This window comes from Acinonyx jubatus, chromosome D4, assembly GCF_027475565.1.
Source record: "Acinonyx jubatus isolate Ajub_Pintada_27869175 chromosome D4, VMU_Ajub_asm_v1.0, whole genome shotgun sequence".
Taxonomy (NCBI): Eukaryota; Metazoa; Chordata; class Mammalia; order Carnivora; family Felidae; genus Acinonyx; species Acinonyx jubatus.
In genome coordinates, this window is record NC_069391.1 from 21,821,285 (window position 1) to 21,838,044 (window position 16,760).

General features: G+C 44.5%; 1 protein-coding gene across 17 annotated transcripts in view; it reads left to right on the top strand.

Annotated features, from left to right (window-relative positions):
- The window catches only part of SUSD1 (sushi domain containing 1), a 286,887-nt gene that overhangs the window by 100,590 nt on the left and 169,537 nt on the right, over window positions 1–16,760 (top strand). For all 17 annotated transcript variants that reach the window (XR_008291039.1, XR_003412801.2, XR_008291037.1 and 14 more), the window contains 3 exons: window positions 908–1,094; window positions 12,029–12,125; window positions 16,047–16,305. Coding sequence is in view for 12 of the 17 variants with exons in the window: in XM_053204793.1 (XP_053060768.1) it covers window positions 908–1,094; window positions 12,029–12,125; window positions 16,047–16,305 (543 nt within the window). In the remaining 5 variants the exon portion in view is untranslated. The remainder of the gene's footprint in view (window positions 1–907; window positions 1,095–12,028; window positions 12,126–16,046; window positions 16,306–16,760) is intronic.

A 16,760-nucleotide genomic window follows, 5' to 3' on the forward strand; every position in this document is an offset into this window, starting at 1 on the left:
TTGGCCCCTGTACTGGGATATTCCAGGAAAATGGAGGGAATGTCAGAAGGGGACAGGCAGAGGAGAAGAATCCTGCCGAGGTTTTACCAGACCAGCTTGGAATTTCCTAATTCAGGTCCTGCTCTGGAGAAGGCTTAGTTCAGATTCTTCTTTCTTTCTTTCTTTCTTTCTTTCTTTCTTTCTTTCTTTCTTTCTTTCTTTCTTTCTTCGTTCATTGCTTCCTTCCCTCCTTCCTCCCTCCCTCCCTCCCTCCCTCCCTCCCTCCCTCCTTCCTTCCTTCCTTCCTTCCTTCCTTCCTTCCTTCCTTCCTTCCTTCCTTTTGTTCTTTCTTTCTTTCTCTTGCTTTCTTTCTCTCTTTTAACTTTTATTTAATGTTTGTTTATTTTTGAGAGAGAGACAGAGTGTGAGCAGGGGAGGGGCAGAGAGAGAGGAGTCACAGAATCCGAAGCAGGCTCCAAGCTCTGAGCTGTCCACCCAGAGCCCCGTGTGGGGCTTGAACTCACAAGCCATGAGATCATGACCTGAACCGAAGTCGGATGCTTAACCAACTGAGCCACCTGGACGCTCCTTCATTTTCTTTGTAGGAAAATGTTCTGTGGCTTTGCTCCTGTAGTTTTGCCAGCAGCCTTTCACATTGCGCATTGTATATGTGAGAACGAGACCAAGAAAATTGTTAGTACTGGGGCCTCGGCCTTTCACACATTTTGATTTAAAGCTATTTTTATTGCACTGATATATCGTGGCGACAGTATTTATGGTATTACGACTCTAATATTTGTTTACTGTTGTATTTCACTTTTTGAAGGAACTTTAGAGTTAAGAGCAAGATTGCTCATGAGAAAAGGTTTGGAGGCATTTGGAGCCTTCGAGGCCAGCCATTCACCTAGTGAACTTTTCTGTGTTTCAGTTCCACATTCAGGGCCAGAGATGGTATCAGAAGGAATTTTCCCAGGAAATAATCTTTAATATCACTACCAGCAGTCAGGCTCCCGAGATGTGCTTGGACCTGCATCCGGGCACCAACTACAGTGTCCACGTCCAGGCTTTGTCTTCTGAATTTCCTGTGGTCCTCTCCCTGACAACCCAGATAACAGGTAAATCTTGAATAACAGCATTCGGATGAACGAAGTCACCACAGAGCCGTAGATGGGCCCAGATAGAGAGAAACACTATTGCTTCCTATCATTAAAGAATGAACTTGAAGAGCGAGAGGAAAAAGGGCGTGGAACTGGAGAGACTACTGTAACTGTGACTGTAATATTTTATTCCTTAAAAAGACAGCTGAAACAAACCATTAATGCGAATTAAATCCGGCTAGCGTGTCTATGAATGCTGGTTACATTCCTTCCGGATATTTGAAATAGTTCAAACATTTCATACCTAAAAAGAATTTTCTCTCATTAGTACTGTTTCTCAGTAACATGAGTTAATTGTCATTCTGTCGCAAGTGCCTCAAGAGTCTGTCCTTTCCAGGGAGAAGTGATAGGCAGTCCCACTCTGGTCCCTGGAAAATTCACTTTCCTCTCATTTTCTTGTCTCTCTTCAAATCTGGGAGAATTGAGCTAAGACTCGGAGTATTGCCTTCTTGTTTCTTACTTCACCGAGCAATTAGAAGTCATCACGGAGGACTTGCCTCTCCCAAGTCTCCCATTGCTACTCTCGTGCAGAACCGTGTGTTCTGTCTTCTCTCTGGTCCCCACTCCTCAGGTGACTGCTCCCCTCAATGGGTGTGTTGGATCCCATCCCTTCCTGCCCAGTCATCATCCCCAGTAGAGAAATCATCCCAGCACTGCACAAGCATGTTGTAGGATCTCCATTTTTAAATGAAAACCAAAGAAACTAAAAAACTCACTTCCTTTGAGCCCGTATTCCCCCCAGCTACTTCTTTCAGCATCCCCTTTACCATAAAACTCCTTGAAAGAAGTGTCTGTTCTATAGACTCCACATCCTTACTTCAGGTACTTCCTTTAACTGTTTCCAAACTGGAGGTGGTTGTCCTGGCCACACTGCTTTACTGAAAGTGTCTCCATCTTGCAAAATCCGCTGCCCAATTTTGTTTTTATTTAATTTTTATTCCCTTCCCCGCCCCCCCCATCCCCTCCCCCACCATAGCATTTGGCATTCCTGCCTTCTTGAAATACAGTTTCTCTGGGCTTTTAGGTCCTCCTGCCTCACTGGCTGCTCCTTCTCAGTCCTCTTTGCTGGCTCCTCTTTGCTCAGTCCTCTTTTACGGATGCCCTCTCTGCCTGTTCCTCTTCCTTTTTCTTCATTATCTACCCCCTCTGCCCAGCTAAGAATATTGCCTGTATGCCGAGGATTCCCAGATATGTATCCTAGTCCCAGATTCTCCCCTGAGTGCCATGCTCATATATCCAGTCATCTTTTATTTTTTTTATTTTTTATTTAAAAAAAAAATTTTTTTTCAACGTTTATTTATTTTTGGGACAGAGAGAGACAGAGCATGAACGGGGGAGGGGCAGAGAGAGAGGGAGACACAGAATCGGAAACAGGCTCCAGGCTCCGAGCCATCAGCCCAGAGCCTGACGCGGGGCTCGAACTCACGGACCACGAGATCGTGACCTGGCTGAAGTCGGACGCTTCACCGACTGCGCCACCCAGGCGCCCCTATCCAGTCATCTTTTAAACAACTTCTTGCACACCCAATTGACAAGTCCAAGAGGATTTTGATTTCTCAACTCTTCTCTCACCTTCAAAGCCATTTTCCATCCAGGCTTCCCTATCTTGGTTATAGGCATTCCTGTTCACCTGTTGCTCAGGCGAAAAAGCTTCTACCCTTCCCGACCAACTTCTGCTTTTGTTTCTAAAATATATTTGGAATCCACCCACTTCTCTCCATCTTCACCTTCACCACAAAGCAACCTTATCCAAGTCAGCAACCTCTTGCTTGGACTCCTACACTGACTTTCTTACTGGTCTTTCTGCTTTCACGGGTGCCTGTCAGTCTCCCACCCCTCACCCCCACTCCCAAGTATGGTGAGACCATAACTTTAAAAAGATGGTCTGAGTCTGACTTCTGACTCAGAAGTCAGAGTGATCTTTTAAAAATGCATAGGAGAATGTGTCATCCCCAGCTCAAAACCGTCCAATGAGTTTGCATTAGCATTAGAATAGAATCCACGTTCTTACCATGAAGCATGGAGTCTGGCTCCCTGCCTCCCTGACTACATCTCTGCTCTCTCTGTTTCTCGCTAGCATCTGCTGCCCCCCTGCCTTCTTCGCTGTTCCTCAGATGGGTCAAACCTGTTTGTGCATCCAGGCCTTTCCATTTACTGTTTACTGTTCCTGGTGCACACTCTGCACATGGCTTCTTTATAATCATCCAGGTCTCTGCTCAGATGCCAGTACCTTAGAGAAGCTCTCCCTGCCCGTCCTTTCAAAAATAACCTCCGTCTCCACCCCATCATTCGCTATCCACTTATCCTGTGTGAATTTCATCATAGAACTTGTTTTCAGAACTTGTATTTAAAAAAATTTTTTTAACGTTTATTTATTTTGAGAGAGAGAGAGGGGGAGAGAGAGGGAGGGAAGGAGGGAGGGGCAGGCTGCAAGAGCAGGGGAGGAACAGAGAGAGGGGGAGACAGAATCCCAAGCAGGTTCCAGGCCGTCAGTGCAGAGTCCGACGCAGGGCTTGAACCCACAAACCATGAGATCATGACCTGGGCCCAAATCAAGAGTCGGACGCTTCACCGACTAGGCCACCCAGGCACCCCCAGAATTTGTGTTTTTTAGTTTACTTGTTTATTTGCTTTTCCCCGACTAAGCTCCTTGAAGGCAGAGACGTAAAGATAGTGCTGGCACATAGCACAACAAACCCTGAATGGCCATTGCATGGTATTGGCATTGAGGAGATGGCTGGTGAGTTAAGAAAGGCTTTCAAAAAAAAAAAAAAGAATTTACTAAGTTTTAGGCTGGAAGGAGAAGTAATGTCCAATTGGGCATCTCTCTGTGGTGACTTAGTCAAATGAATACCTATTTAGTTTCCTGCTCTGTGGTCCTTACCGTGTTTGGCTGGTTTGTACTGCTGATTTAAATCAGTATTTCAAATTTTTTGAGTTGGATAAGGGAGTCTCTTCTTGAGGAGACATTTATTTTAATCTTGTTTTGTAGGCTAACTATAGCCCCCTTAGCTGAAGCACCCTGTACTCATGGCCACCAGGGGACACTGTTGAGCTATTTAAGTCCATTGAGACCCTTCAAAAAGTTCTTTGTGACAACGGCTGCATATTTTCCAACTCTACCCTACTTTAAAGAATTTGAAATTTAAAAAAGTGAAAAATTCAAGTTGTTATGATCTTTTCAAAAGGTAAAAAACAAAAAACCACCCAAACTCTCTTTTTTTTTATAAAAGGGGAAAAAAGAGAGCCTTATGCGTTGATAGGAAGAGGTATGCCTTGATTGCCTAAGATATGGCTGTGTTTCAATAAAATCCTGAACTTTTCAGTCTTACCAGAAGAAATGTGAGGCAAGGGATTTGGGGCTGGAAAACTCAGCAGCTGATTTCCCAGAAGGAAAGTGAATGGAATTTCCCTTCCGAATGCCTTACATTAAACTAAATCTTCCTGATGGGAACAGGATGAAGAGTAGTGCTTTAAATATATCGCTGACCTCAGAGGAGGGTGCAAGTTCTAGGCACGTTGAAGGGCAGAGGAAAGTGTTGGAGTGAGAAAAGGAGAGCGTGTTGGCCTGAGGGGAGGGGGGGGAGACCAGGTCCTCTCCCAGGGCTTGTGCCTCAGGGCTGACAGGCTCCCTCAGGTAGAGCCCAGTGAGCTGAATTCCTCGGAAGAGCTCCACTACTTACACTCCTTTTAGGACAGGGTAAAGAGCAAACTCCATCCTTGGTGTAGACCCAGAGTCAGAAGGGCTTTCACACGTTGGTTATGCTATTTTCTAGCCAAGTCAGAAAGCTTGTCTTCCCATAGGGAGAGAGAAAAAACTAGAGAAGGGAAAGTGGGGGGCGGGGGAGAGAGAAAACAAATGTGTGTGGAAAGGTTAAGCTAAACCACTTGTGTACACAACACGGTGATAATTTGAGGTTGAATATTTATTATAGAATCAAGAATGCTGGAGGAGAAAAGGGAAGAAAGGGTGTCAAGGAAACCATTCCTTCCCAAGGTGCCCTTTAGTACCAAGGCTGGAAACTAATATGGGAAATTTCCCATCTCTGCCTGCATTCGGGAAAAGAAAAAGAGAATGTACTTTTTTCAGATATTCAGGAAAGCAATCAAAAACATAGGTATGTCCTGAGCATTAGCAGACTGTCCCTTTAATGGAGAGAATGGAGAGGTCTAGTCAGGGTAGCTCTGATTCCCCCACAGGACTAGAAGCCACAGCCCCCACGTCTGATATCTCCTCTCTTCCTATTGGGTGTCCCCAGAAAGCACTGTACAGGACCAAGTCTGTTGAGTTCTTCTGCCAGAGGCTTCTTGTCCGTGGTTGGCTACCCATAGACTTCCCAAGGACAGTGTACCCCTGTGTCCTCTGAGAACCCTATTTCCTTGGGCTGTTTCCAGGGTACCACACTTATTCCTGCTGGTCCCCCTTGCTCCCAGGGGGCAGAAGCTGCAGTAGAGGTCCGGAGAGGGACTGGCCGTCATCCCAGCTGTTCCTGTGTTTGTCCGGACTCTCTGAGAGTCTTTCATGGGCACAAGTTCTTTGACATCTGGGTATGTAATGTTAGACCAGAAGGAAGGTATGGCCCTTCCGTACCTCCATGGGCCACCTATTCTCTCATCCCCCGAACTCTCCCAGCTACTTTCTAGCAGATCTAAATCCCAAACCTCCAAGTGAATGGCTATGTGGGGATGGGTATCTCCCAGTTCCCCTCACTGAAAGCATCCACACCCTGACCTAGGCCCCATGGAGGCAAGATGATACACCGCAGAGGAAAATGGGCTGGGTGTGTTATTTTCTTGTTTGTATTAGCGTTAGCTTTTACAAAATATGAATGAGAACATTTCTTTACATCAGAAGCCTAAAAACCAGAGTTTCTGTGTGTGGTGGAAGAGTGTGGGAGGGGCATGGGGTGATTTAACAATTTAACCCAGCAAATATTTATTGACTGGTTATGTACAAAGACCTGTGCTAAGTGCTGAAGGGGGGATGTAAAGATGAAGAGAAGATTGTTCCTTCTCCCCAGAAGGCCAAGTCTCACAACTTCATCGATAGGGGGAATGTAGCCAGCCTTGTAATGGCTGCTGACTTATGGTGCAAGCTACCATTGTTTCTATTGCTGTCAGTTTCAGTTGGTCATGCCTCCCCAAGTGTGCAGTGTGATCTGCTGGGGAGGTGCTAAGGATTCAAAAAGAACCAACGCGGTGTCTTTGTATGTATTTATTTATGTGTGTCATTTCCTTGTATTTACTTGAAATTTATAGCATAAAGTTGGGGCTTTAGTTTTGGCACAGATTCAATTTTCTTTTCCGTTCTTTTTATTCGTGTTGGTGTGTTTTAGAGGAATTTTAACACATTTTCACTTATATTACTTCCTTTCTCTTACTGGTTTTAATAGTTTGCCTACATTAATGATATTAACCTTTTGTTATACATATTGTAACCCACCTCCTGGGTTATTTACTGTTTATTTTTCTTGTCAGTATTCTTTTTTAACATTTTAGACATTTAAAAATTTCATGTAATCAATTCTATTGATTCTTTTATAGTTTCTGCCTCTGGTCATGCCAAGAAAAACCTTCCCCCACCCTGAAATTAGATCAATTCTTATTCTCTAATATTGTCTAATGCTTCGTTGTCGTCTTTTTTTTTTTTTTTAAGTAATCTCTGTGCCCAATGTAGGGCTTGAACTCACAACCCCAAGATCAAGGGTCAGATGCTCTACTGACTGAGCCATCCCTCTGATGCTTCTTGATAGTTTTGCTTTTTGCCTTTAAACTTAGACCCATTTGGAATTGATATATAGTATAAGGCTAAATTTACAGGGTATTTTTTTTCCCTAAATGATAAGCCAGTTTCCCACCACCTTTTTTTTTAATTTTTACATTATTATTATTATTATTATTATTATTATTATTTTTTAATGGAGGACCATTCTTTTTATTTAACGTTTATTTATTTTTGGGACAGAGAGAGACAGAGCATGAATGGGGGAGGGGCAGAGAGAGATGGAGACACAGAATCGGAAACAGGCTCCAGGCTCTGAGCCATCAGCCCAGAGCCTGACACGGGGCTCGAACTCATGGACCGCGAGATCGTGACCCGAGCTGAAGTCGGACGCTTAACCGACTGAGCCACCCAGGCGCCACTTTATTATTATTTTTTAAATATTTATTTATTTTTTAGAGAGAGCACGAGAGGGAGAGGGGCAGAGAGAGAAACAGACAGAATTAGAGGCAGGCTCCAGGCTCTGAGCTGTCAGCACTGAGCCTGATGCGGGGTTCAAACTCACAAGCCATGAGAATATGACCTGAACTGAAGTCGGACACTTAACCAACTGACCACCCAGGTGTCCCCCATACTACCTTTAGAAAGACTGTCTGTGCCATGCACTATATTCTCATTTATTTATTTGGATCTCTTTCTAGACTGTCTAGTTTCTTCCATTCCTTTGCTTGTCCTGGGCTTGTACCATACTATTTCAATTATTGTAATTTTATGCTATATTTAATTTTTTATAGGGAAAGTTCTCCTTCACTGCTTTTCTCCTTACTCTCCAGAGTTTTCTCACATGGCAGTCCCCATATTTGCTTTGTCATTTGCTTCTGGGGCCTTCCCCCATCTTACATACCCAGGGTGGAAGAACTACACTCTCCAGCCCAGACATGACCCATTTCTGGCCTTGGGTCTGATTTGATTTAAATCAGTAATGAGGCTAATGTAAAGAAAAGCACATCTACCCAGGACAGCAGCTGGGGCCGGGGGGTGGGGTGGGGCGCGGGACTGGGAATAGCACCTCGGAAAACATGGCTGAAAGTTAAGATTATTTAACCTTGAAATGTGGCAAACAACTCGCCTAATGAAGTTCAAGCTTTTACATGAGTGAAAAAAAAGCAGCCTATTTAAAATAGAAGGTGGGGAAGGTCTTGGAAGAGAAAGCAGTCTGGAAGTCACATGTGGATGGAATTGGCCGGATGGCAGTGGCACATTTAGAACTAACTGCAGGCATGAAACTAGCAAAGGGCAGTGTAGCATGAAACAGTCAGGAGTGGCTTTCCAGCTCCTTCTGTGGGCCTGCCTTCTCCCAGCTGAGCTAGCACTTTGTTCTGCTTGTACCGAGGACGGGCAAAACTGGGCAGTCTTAAGAGGTGAACCAAAAGACTAGAGTAACTGGAATTATTAATCAGAGAAGAGCAAACAGAGGAAAAATTTAAAAGAGCCCGAGGAAGGTTCTCAGAGAGTGAACAGTTCATCCCCCTCTGGGCTGAAAACAGGAAATGTGTGATAAAAAGCACTTGCTTTACTGTGACAACAGGACATCACAAATGAAAGGGCATTTCAATGTTAGCGTGAAGGGCTGAGGGCAGAAATTCTCAGACTGGAAGGGGCACATTACCCTGGAGGACCTGGCCAAAGCTTTTCAAACCTCAGCCTCCTCTCCCCATCGCGGCTGCGGGAACCTGGTGGTCGTCTTCCTCAGGGGCGTGAGTTTCGGAATCTCTTTGGAACACACACCTCTTGGAAACAGCATAGACCTCCAAGGCCTTTTGTGAGACCCTGACTGTGTAAGCAGGGGCTGTTCCAGGTCACCTTCCAGGGTCCCTAGCAATCCCACAGGCTTATGGAAATGTAATTTATGTGGCCATATCTAGGTGACTTTGGAAGGAATTCTAGATTTAGCACTGTTTAATAAAAGTTACTGGGGCTCTCACTCTTCCACTTGGTATCAGATGCCTGGGGATCCTAGTGGTCGGTGCTGAGGTGCATTTACCCCATCACCCCGGGGAGCTACCGACAGCTGACTGTGAAGCACCACCACGGTTTGCTCCTGTCTGGACCTGCATTCTAACTGCCGGCTGGACAATTCCACAAGCATGTCAGCGAGCTGCTTCTGAACTTCTCTTCCAGACCTTGCATGACATCACTGCTGACTCAGTTGTCAAAACCAAAGCCCAGATTCTTCCCTCTTCCTTATCTTCCACCAACCACGTTCTGTTTTCTCTTTCCCTGAGTGTCTCTTCCACCTGCCCCCTCTTCTCCATTCTCAGTGCTGTCACTTGCTTCAGAGCTCAGGCACATCTTAACAAGGTTTTGGACAACTGGTACTTCGGTTCTTTTTCAATTCCTCCTTCAACCAGCTGTCTACATTGTATTTCTTTTTTTTTTTTTTTAACGTTTACTTGCTTTGAGAGCGATAGAGACAGCACAAGTGGGGGAGGGGAAGAGAGAGAGGGAGACAGAGAATCCCAAGCAGGCTCTGCACTGTCAGCGTGGAGCCCAACACGAGGGCTTGAACTCAGGAAACCCATGAGATATGACCAGAGTTGAAACCAAGAGTCAGATGTTTAACTGACTGAGCTACCCAGGTGCCCTAATATTTCTTTTTTTTTATTATTTATTTATTTATTTATTTATTTATCTATCTATCTATCTATCTATCTATCTATCTATTTATTTATTTATTTTGGGGGAGAGACAGACCATGAGCAGGGGAGGGGCAGAGGGAGAGAGAGAATCCCAAGTAGGCTCCACCTTCAGCTCAGAGCCTGACTCGGGGCTTGATCTCACAACTCTGAGATCATGACCTGAGGTGAAGTCAGGAGTTGGATGCTTAACCATCTGAGGCACTCAGCTGCCCCTAAATTGTCTTTCTAAAATACACATCTGCTAAGAAATCTGTAAATGACTTCATTCTATTGCCAGGACCTCAGATCTGACCTCTACCCACACCTCCCACTTTGTTGCCTACCAGACCGGGGCTCAACCTTTCAGCTACGCTGGTGGGGCTGCAGTTCTGTCTCTGCCCTCTCTCCCACCTCCTGCCCCTGTATACATGTATTTCTGCGTTCTGTGGTCTCGGCGCCCCCTGCCCTTGTTCAGGTATCCTTCCTCTGCACCTTCTACAACACCCTGTGTATAACTTTCTCATGGTTCTGAGTACTGCCTGTTTCTGAAACCGTCTCCACTATTAGAGTCTGAACTGGAGAGCAGAAACTGTGTCTTCCATGGCTGTTTCTTCCAGCCTCCCATGGTACGTGATGTATAAAGGTAGCTAATCAAGGTGTTGATTGATGATGTATAAATGACATATTTGTTAGAGCTTTTTTTTTTTAATTTTTTTTTTTAACGTTTATTTATTTTTGAGACAGAGAGAGACAGAGCATGAACAGGGGAGGGGCAGAGAGAGAGGGAGACACAGAATCTGAAACAGTCTCCAGGCTCTGAGCTGTCAGCACAGAGCCCGACATGGGGCTCGAACTCACGGACTGTGAGATCATGACCTGAGCCGAAGTCGGACGCTTAACCGATCAAGCCACCCAGGCACCCTGTTAGAGCTTTTTTCAATTGGGGAATGATTGGCATACAAGTTATATTAGTTTCAGGTATACAACATAATAATTTGATATTTATATACATTATGAAATGGTCACCACAATAAATCCAGTCACCATCTGTCACCATACAGAGTTGCTACAATATTTTTGACTGTATTCCTTATGCTGTACATTACATTCCCATGTCTTATTTATTTTATAACTAGAATATTGTACCTCTTAATCCCTTTCTCTTATTTTGTCTACCCCCCAAATCCCCTTCCCTCTGGCAACTATCATATTTTATTTTTTTAAGTTTATTTTTAAGAGAAAGAGAGACAGAGTGCAAGCAGGGGACGGGCAGAGAGAGAGGGAGACACAGAATCTGAAGCAGGCTCCAGGCTTCAAGATGTCAGCGCAGAACCCAATGTCTTGAACTCGTGAACTGTGAGATCATGACCTGAGCCAAAGTCGGACGCTTAACTGACTGAACCATCCAGGCGCCCCTCATGATAGTGCTTTAAAATCTATCTAGGAAGGTCTAAGTTTTTATTATAATTTGGATTGGAAATTTCTACCCCAAGTCTATTTTCTGATTGGGTAAATAGAGTCTTGAGTGTTTATTTTGGCCTCCTACTCCTCACTTTCACTGTAACAGAGTTCTAGGCCAGGGTTGGGAGGGGGGGGCATTCATATTTTATTCTTTGTCTTTCTTCCTTTCTCCCTCTATAAATCTCATCCACTTGATAGCAGTGTTGAGAAGATCATATGAGATGAGGCCTGTGCAGAAAACAGCTAGTACATTTAGTTAGTGCCCAGTGCATCTCAGCTGTGTTACCCACAAGGCACAATGGCGGCCGGTGCCTTCATACTGTGAATGTAGCTATCAGTTAGATACTAGAACACTGGTGTCAGCCAACATAGTCCCCTCCCAGTGGAAAGTCTATTTGGGAAACCTGGTTGCTGGAGAGAACAAAAGAAGGACAGAATGTTCTGTGATTGGGAAGGATCTAGAAGTCTGATATGCTGGTTTTCCCCAGCATATCTGGAACCTGTCCACCAAGTTAACTGTAAGGCCCACTGTATCCACCCTGTCAGCACAGGGGAATTGCTTATTTTTTTTTTAAACTTTATTGTGGTAAAATATATAACATAAAATGTACCACTGTAACTGTTTTCTGGCACAGAATTAAGTACATTCATGATATTGTAAATCATCACCACTATCTATTTCTACAATCTTTTCATCACCCCAGACAGAAATTCTGTTGATCATTACACAATTAACTCCCCCTTGCCTACCCACCCCTCAGTCCTTAGCAACTTCCAATCTACTTCTGCTTCTATGAATTTGTCTGTTCTAGATATTGCACGTAGGAGGGATCATACAATGTCTTTCTAAGTCTGGCTTATTTCATTTAGTGTCATGTTTTCAAGATTCATCCGTGTTATAGCATATGTCAGAAAATGCTCATCAGTCCTTACATTTGAACTTTCCTTTTGATGGCCCCCATTAGGACCACTTTGGTCATGCTTCCATTTGTTCTGATCACACCCTTTTCCTCTTTTCGACTTGTTTTCAGAGCCTCCCCTTCCAGAAGTAGACTTTGTCACAGTGCATGGAAAGCCTCTGCCACGTCTGAGACTGAGGAAAGCCAAGGAGAAAAATGGACCGATCAGGTGAGCAGTGCCCCCTTCTACATGGTTGTCCAGGGATCCTCATAGAGTTTTGGAAACTTTGGTTTAATTGAGGAGATCTCTCTTTAGGTGCTGCACTCAAATTATTGGGGCAGTATAGGCAGGGCCTCTTATTCATTTATTGTTTTAAACTTTTTTTTTTTTTAACTTTGTTTTATTTTGAGAGAGAGAGTGAGTGTATGGGAGGGGCAGAGAGCGAGAGAGAGGGAAAGAGAGAATCTCAAGCAGGCTCTGTATTGTCAGTATGGAGCCAGATGTGGGGCTTGAACTCACGAACTGATCATGTCCTGAGCTTAAACCAAGAGTCGGCCATGCAGGTGCCCCGGGGCCTTTTATTTTTGATTCCTTGGGCACAGACTGGGTCTTTAACTCCAACCAGGGCCCTTCCAAATGAATAGAGAGACTTCTAAGGAGCCAGAAACAAGCATTTGGGCAGCTTAGCTCAATAATTAAGTCCATTCCTTTGGTCAGTGGACAAGCATTGGTTGAGTGTGACGTATCAGGTGTGATCCTTTGCACTCATATCTTCACATACATCTCTTCGTGATGATGGATCAAGAGCATCATTTCATTTACCAAAGACAGAGTGTGTTTTTCTTTATTTAAGGATGATCTTTGGGTATGGGTAGTGGCTTCTGAAAGGGTCATTTGGAATTCAACCACATATTGAGTTAAGGGCAAGGCACTGGGTAGTTAATAACTGCTTCTGTGATTCCAGATTGCATTAGGATGGAATTAATCCACCTCAGTTGGAGAACTACATTGTCTTCCATTAGGCATTTTATTTAGAGGGTCATGGTTGGATTAAGAAAGTAGAATTATTCCCTTTTTTTTTTTTTTAGAAAGGAAGATAGAGGTTTCCCTGGAGAGATAAGCAACTCTCTCACAGGAATAAGGCAAGGACGTGGCAATAACCTTGCCATCCTTGACCTAACCTTCATTGTCTTATGTCAGTCTTGACCTGTTAGTCTAATGACCCTTCAGTACGATCAAGGTGAAAATAAATGTGAGATATTATAAAGTTAAAAGAAAGTCTGGATCTATTATTTGTGTGTCCATTTATCTTTATTTTTTTTATTAAAAAAATTTTTTTTAATGTTTATTTATTTTTGAGACAGAGAGAGACAGAGCGTGAGTGGGGGAGCGGCAGAGAGAGAGGGAGACACAGAATCCGAAACAGGCTCCAGGCTCCGAACTGTCAGCACAGAGCCTGATGCGGGGCTTGAACCCACGAACCATGAGATCATGACCTGAGCCGAAGTCGGACGCTTAACCGACTGAGCCACCCAGGCGCCCCCATTTATCTTTATTTTTAAAAAATGTTTATTAATTTATTTTGAGAGAGAGAGTGAGCGTGACTGGGAGAGGGGCAGAGAGAGAGGGAGACAGAGAATCCCAAGCAGGCTCTACACGGCCAGCGCAGAGCCTGATGTAAGGCTCAAACCCACAAACTGTGAGATCATGACCTGAACCAAGATCAAGAGTTGGTTGCTTAACTGACTGAGCCACCCAGGTGTCCCAATCTGTGTGTCCATATGTAATGAAACTTAGGCTTTTCCTGTCTTTCCATTAGTTTAAGTGCAGCAAATTCTTAAAGGTCTTTCCTGGGATGGCTATTGCCCACATTGTTCTGTTTCTGACAAGTTACTGGAAGGCACTGCAATTCTGTTGCTATAAGGAGAACAGAAGTTATGATATCACTGTCTGAGAGAACTTGCAAGAGTAAATGTGATATGTAGGCCAAATAGTTACGTAAGGCAAAAAGAAAAGCCAAATGACAGTCTATCTTTGTGGCTAATGTGCTCTCCAGTGCCTCCAAAACAGGAAGTGGAGATCTGTGAGTCATTCAAGGGGGGAGGGGGGGTGGCGGTGAGAAAGAGGGGAGAAGTCTTTCCAGAACAGTCATGTTCCAAACAGCCACAACTGCTTCCCTAACGTCATCAGGGTTAATTACCAGAAGGCAAGTGGGGTGATTTCCTCTCCCTGAGTACCTGGTTTGAGCTGGGGCAGCAGCTTTGCCAGTGTGTGAGACAGGCCTGAGTCTGCTTTGTGCATCATTGGGGGTAGGGTAGTGGCTTGGGGCACTTGGTGGAGCTGGGCTCTGGGACCATGGCTGCCTCCTTAGCTTGGTGATCTTGGACAGATGATACAGCCTGTTCCCGGGTTCTCTTAATGCTATTGTCTCCCACACTTGCCAACTTCTAGAAATCACCTAGGGGTGCTTTATCAGCAGTGCAAATTCTCGCACTTGACTCTTGGAGATTTCGATTCAGTAGGTCTGGGATAGGGGCTGGAAATTTGTATAATTATCAAGCAACTCAGCTGATTATGATCATGCTAACTGGGGAAGACCGCTTTATGCCCCATGACTGGTGCCTCTAATGGGCAATGTCCAGAACCAAAGGTATGCCTTGAACTTGCACTTGAACACCACTATCTACATGGAAAGACAAGGTGGATTTGAAGAGGAGCTTGTGGGCAGCATGGAGCTGCCGCACTATTTACTTTCTTACCTGCAGCCATGATTCGTAGGAATGTCTTCAGGTCTCCAGGAAACTGTGTTGTTACAAGTGTTCCCTTGTAGGGAGTGGATTCTTAGTAAATGTTTACAGTGGTGGTGATGACAGCTCACTGCCCTGCAGGCTTTACTTTGTACCTTTTGGAGAAAACCCTTTGCTGGAAAGTGAGCCCAGACTTTGTGGAAATCAGGACTCTGGGACACCTAGGGTTTTTGGGGTGGAGATTTTCCAAGTCCAACACCTACTATGGTGGGGGGCTCCCTTTTCTTAACGTAGTGACCCATGGACTTTTAGGAAGGAAGAGGTAGGGCGTTTAGGAACGTGGAGCAGGTAGTGTATATTTATTGGTAAAATAGATCATGTGGCCTAATGGTTTGGAAATGACCCCAATCATATTCGGTACTGATGCATATTTTTCCTCTTTACTGAACTTTCAACTCAAGAAATGTTAGTGGGGAGTCAATCACAGCCAAAGAACTGTGTAAGGATTTGCAAGGATATAAGTGTCAATCATTTAAATCCCTGCTCTTAAGCCTGATCGGGAAAGCAGGTGTTCAGACATGTGCTATACTAGAGGCAGGAGATAAGGACTGAAGAGATGGGAACAAAAAAGAAGTCGTGATTCATTCTCAGTGCGTTTTTATGCTGACACCTCCTTTCACCGACAGGTTTTGAATTTGGTGGGATAAACCATAATAAACACACACAAAAGGGGAGTAGATTGCTGGTGTGCCTCTTTGTCCACACTTAGGGAACAGTTCCACAATGCACATATGACATTGTCCCTTTCAGTCTATTTCAGGATATTGTCAGGCTGGACTAACTCATGGTGACTTTGCACTCCTTCCTTCTCATTTATTTCACATGAACTTTGGTATCAGTCTGTGAACCGGAGGGAATGCAGATCACATGAGTTCCATTTCAGGTTGCCATGTGATTAGAGCCTTTTTGCAGACTTAGCCCATTAACTCTTGTAGGCGGCCAGCCTCCATGTGACTGCTGAACCCTTGGCCCAGCTGGGCTTTATTTGCCCACGTGGAGAGCATTGATTAGATCGGCTTTATGGCATGCACACTCAGGGCGGCCATACTTGTAACAACTTCTCCCAGCTCTAGAGGATGTACTTGGCGTCCATCCTCAGCGAGAACTTGAGATCCCTCACCCCATGTCATGTGGCGTTAGCAGTACAGGTTCAAACTGAAGTGCCCTCCCTGTTGGAGCCATCAGACTGTCGATCCGCTGTGGGCACGGACTTTTTCTTGTGCAGTGTTGTATGTGCCTCTAGTGCCTAGAGGAGTGTTTCTCTCATAGCAGGTGCTCAATAAATATGAATAAATAAATGAATGAAGCAAGGGTCTGATAGACATTTTCTTTTTATTTCCAGTTCCTACCAGGTGTTGGTGCTTCCCCTGGCCCTCCAAAGCACTTTTTTTTGTGATTCTGAAGGGGCTACCTCATTCTTTAGCAACACCTCTGATGCCAGTGGATATGTGGCTGCGGAACTACTGGCCAAAGATGTCCCAGATGATGCCATGGAGATATCTATTGGGGACAGGCTCTACTATGGGAAATACTATAATGCACCTTTGAGAAAAGGGAATGATTACTGCATTATATTACGAATCACAAGTGAATGGAATAAGGTATATACTTCTTTAAAAACTCTTGTGACTTCTCTGTTTTCTTTTTCATGTGAAAGTTAAATGTTTGGACATTTGTTTTCCTGGTATTGGAGATGGACACTGCATGTAATAACCATAAAAATGTGTTGACTACTTTGCCTTTATAAATGACGGGCAGGTGAAACCTTTAAGGAGGTTGATGTTCTGAACTTCCTGCAGGACCTGGCTGGATTTATGCTTGGACTGACCTAGTTTTGGTTCTTCCTCTTAAGCTGCAGGAATGCCCTCATCTTACTGCACTGCTGAAGCCTTAGTTAGAAAGGAACATCTAGATTTCCCTGTCACTTCCTTGTACTCCTGCCAAGCTGCCGCCTCCCCTCACTCTGTCTTGGAAGCAGGAAGGAGAGGCAGATTAACGTCAGCACTGCCCTATTTTCTCCTTCCATTGCTTCCTCGGCCATACCCACCTCTCCTCA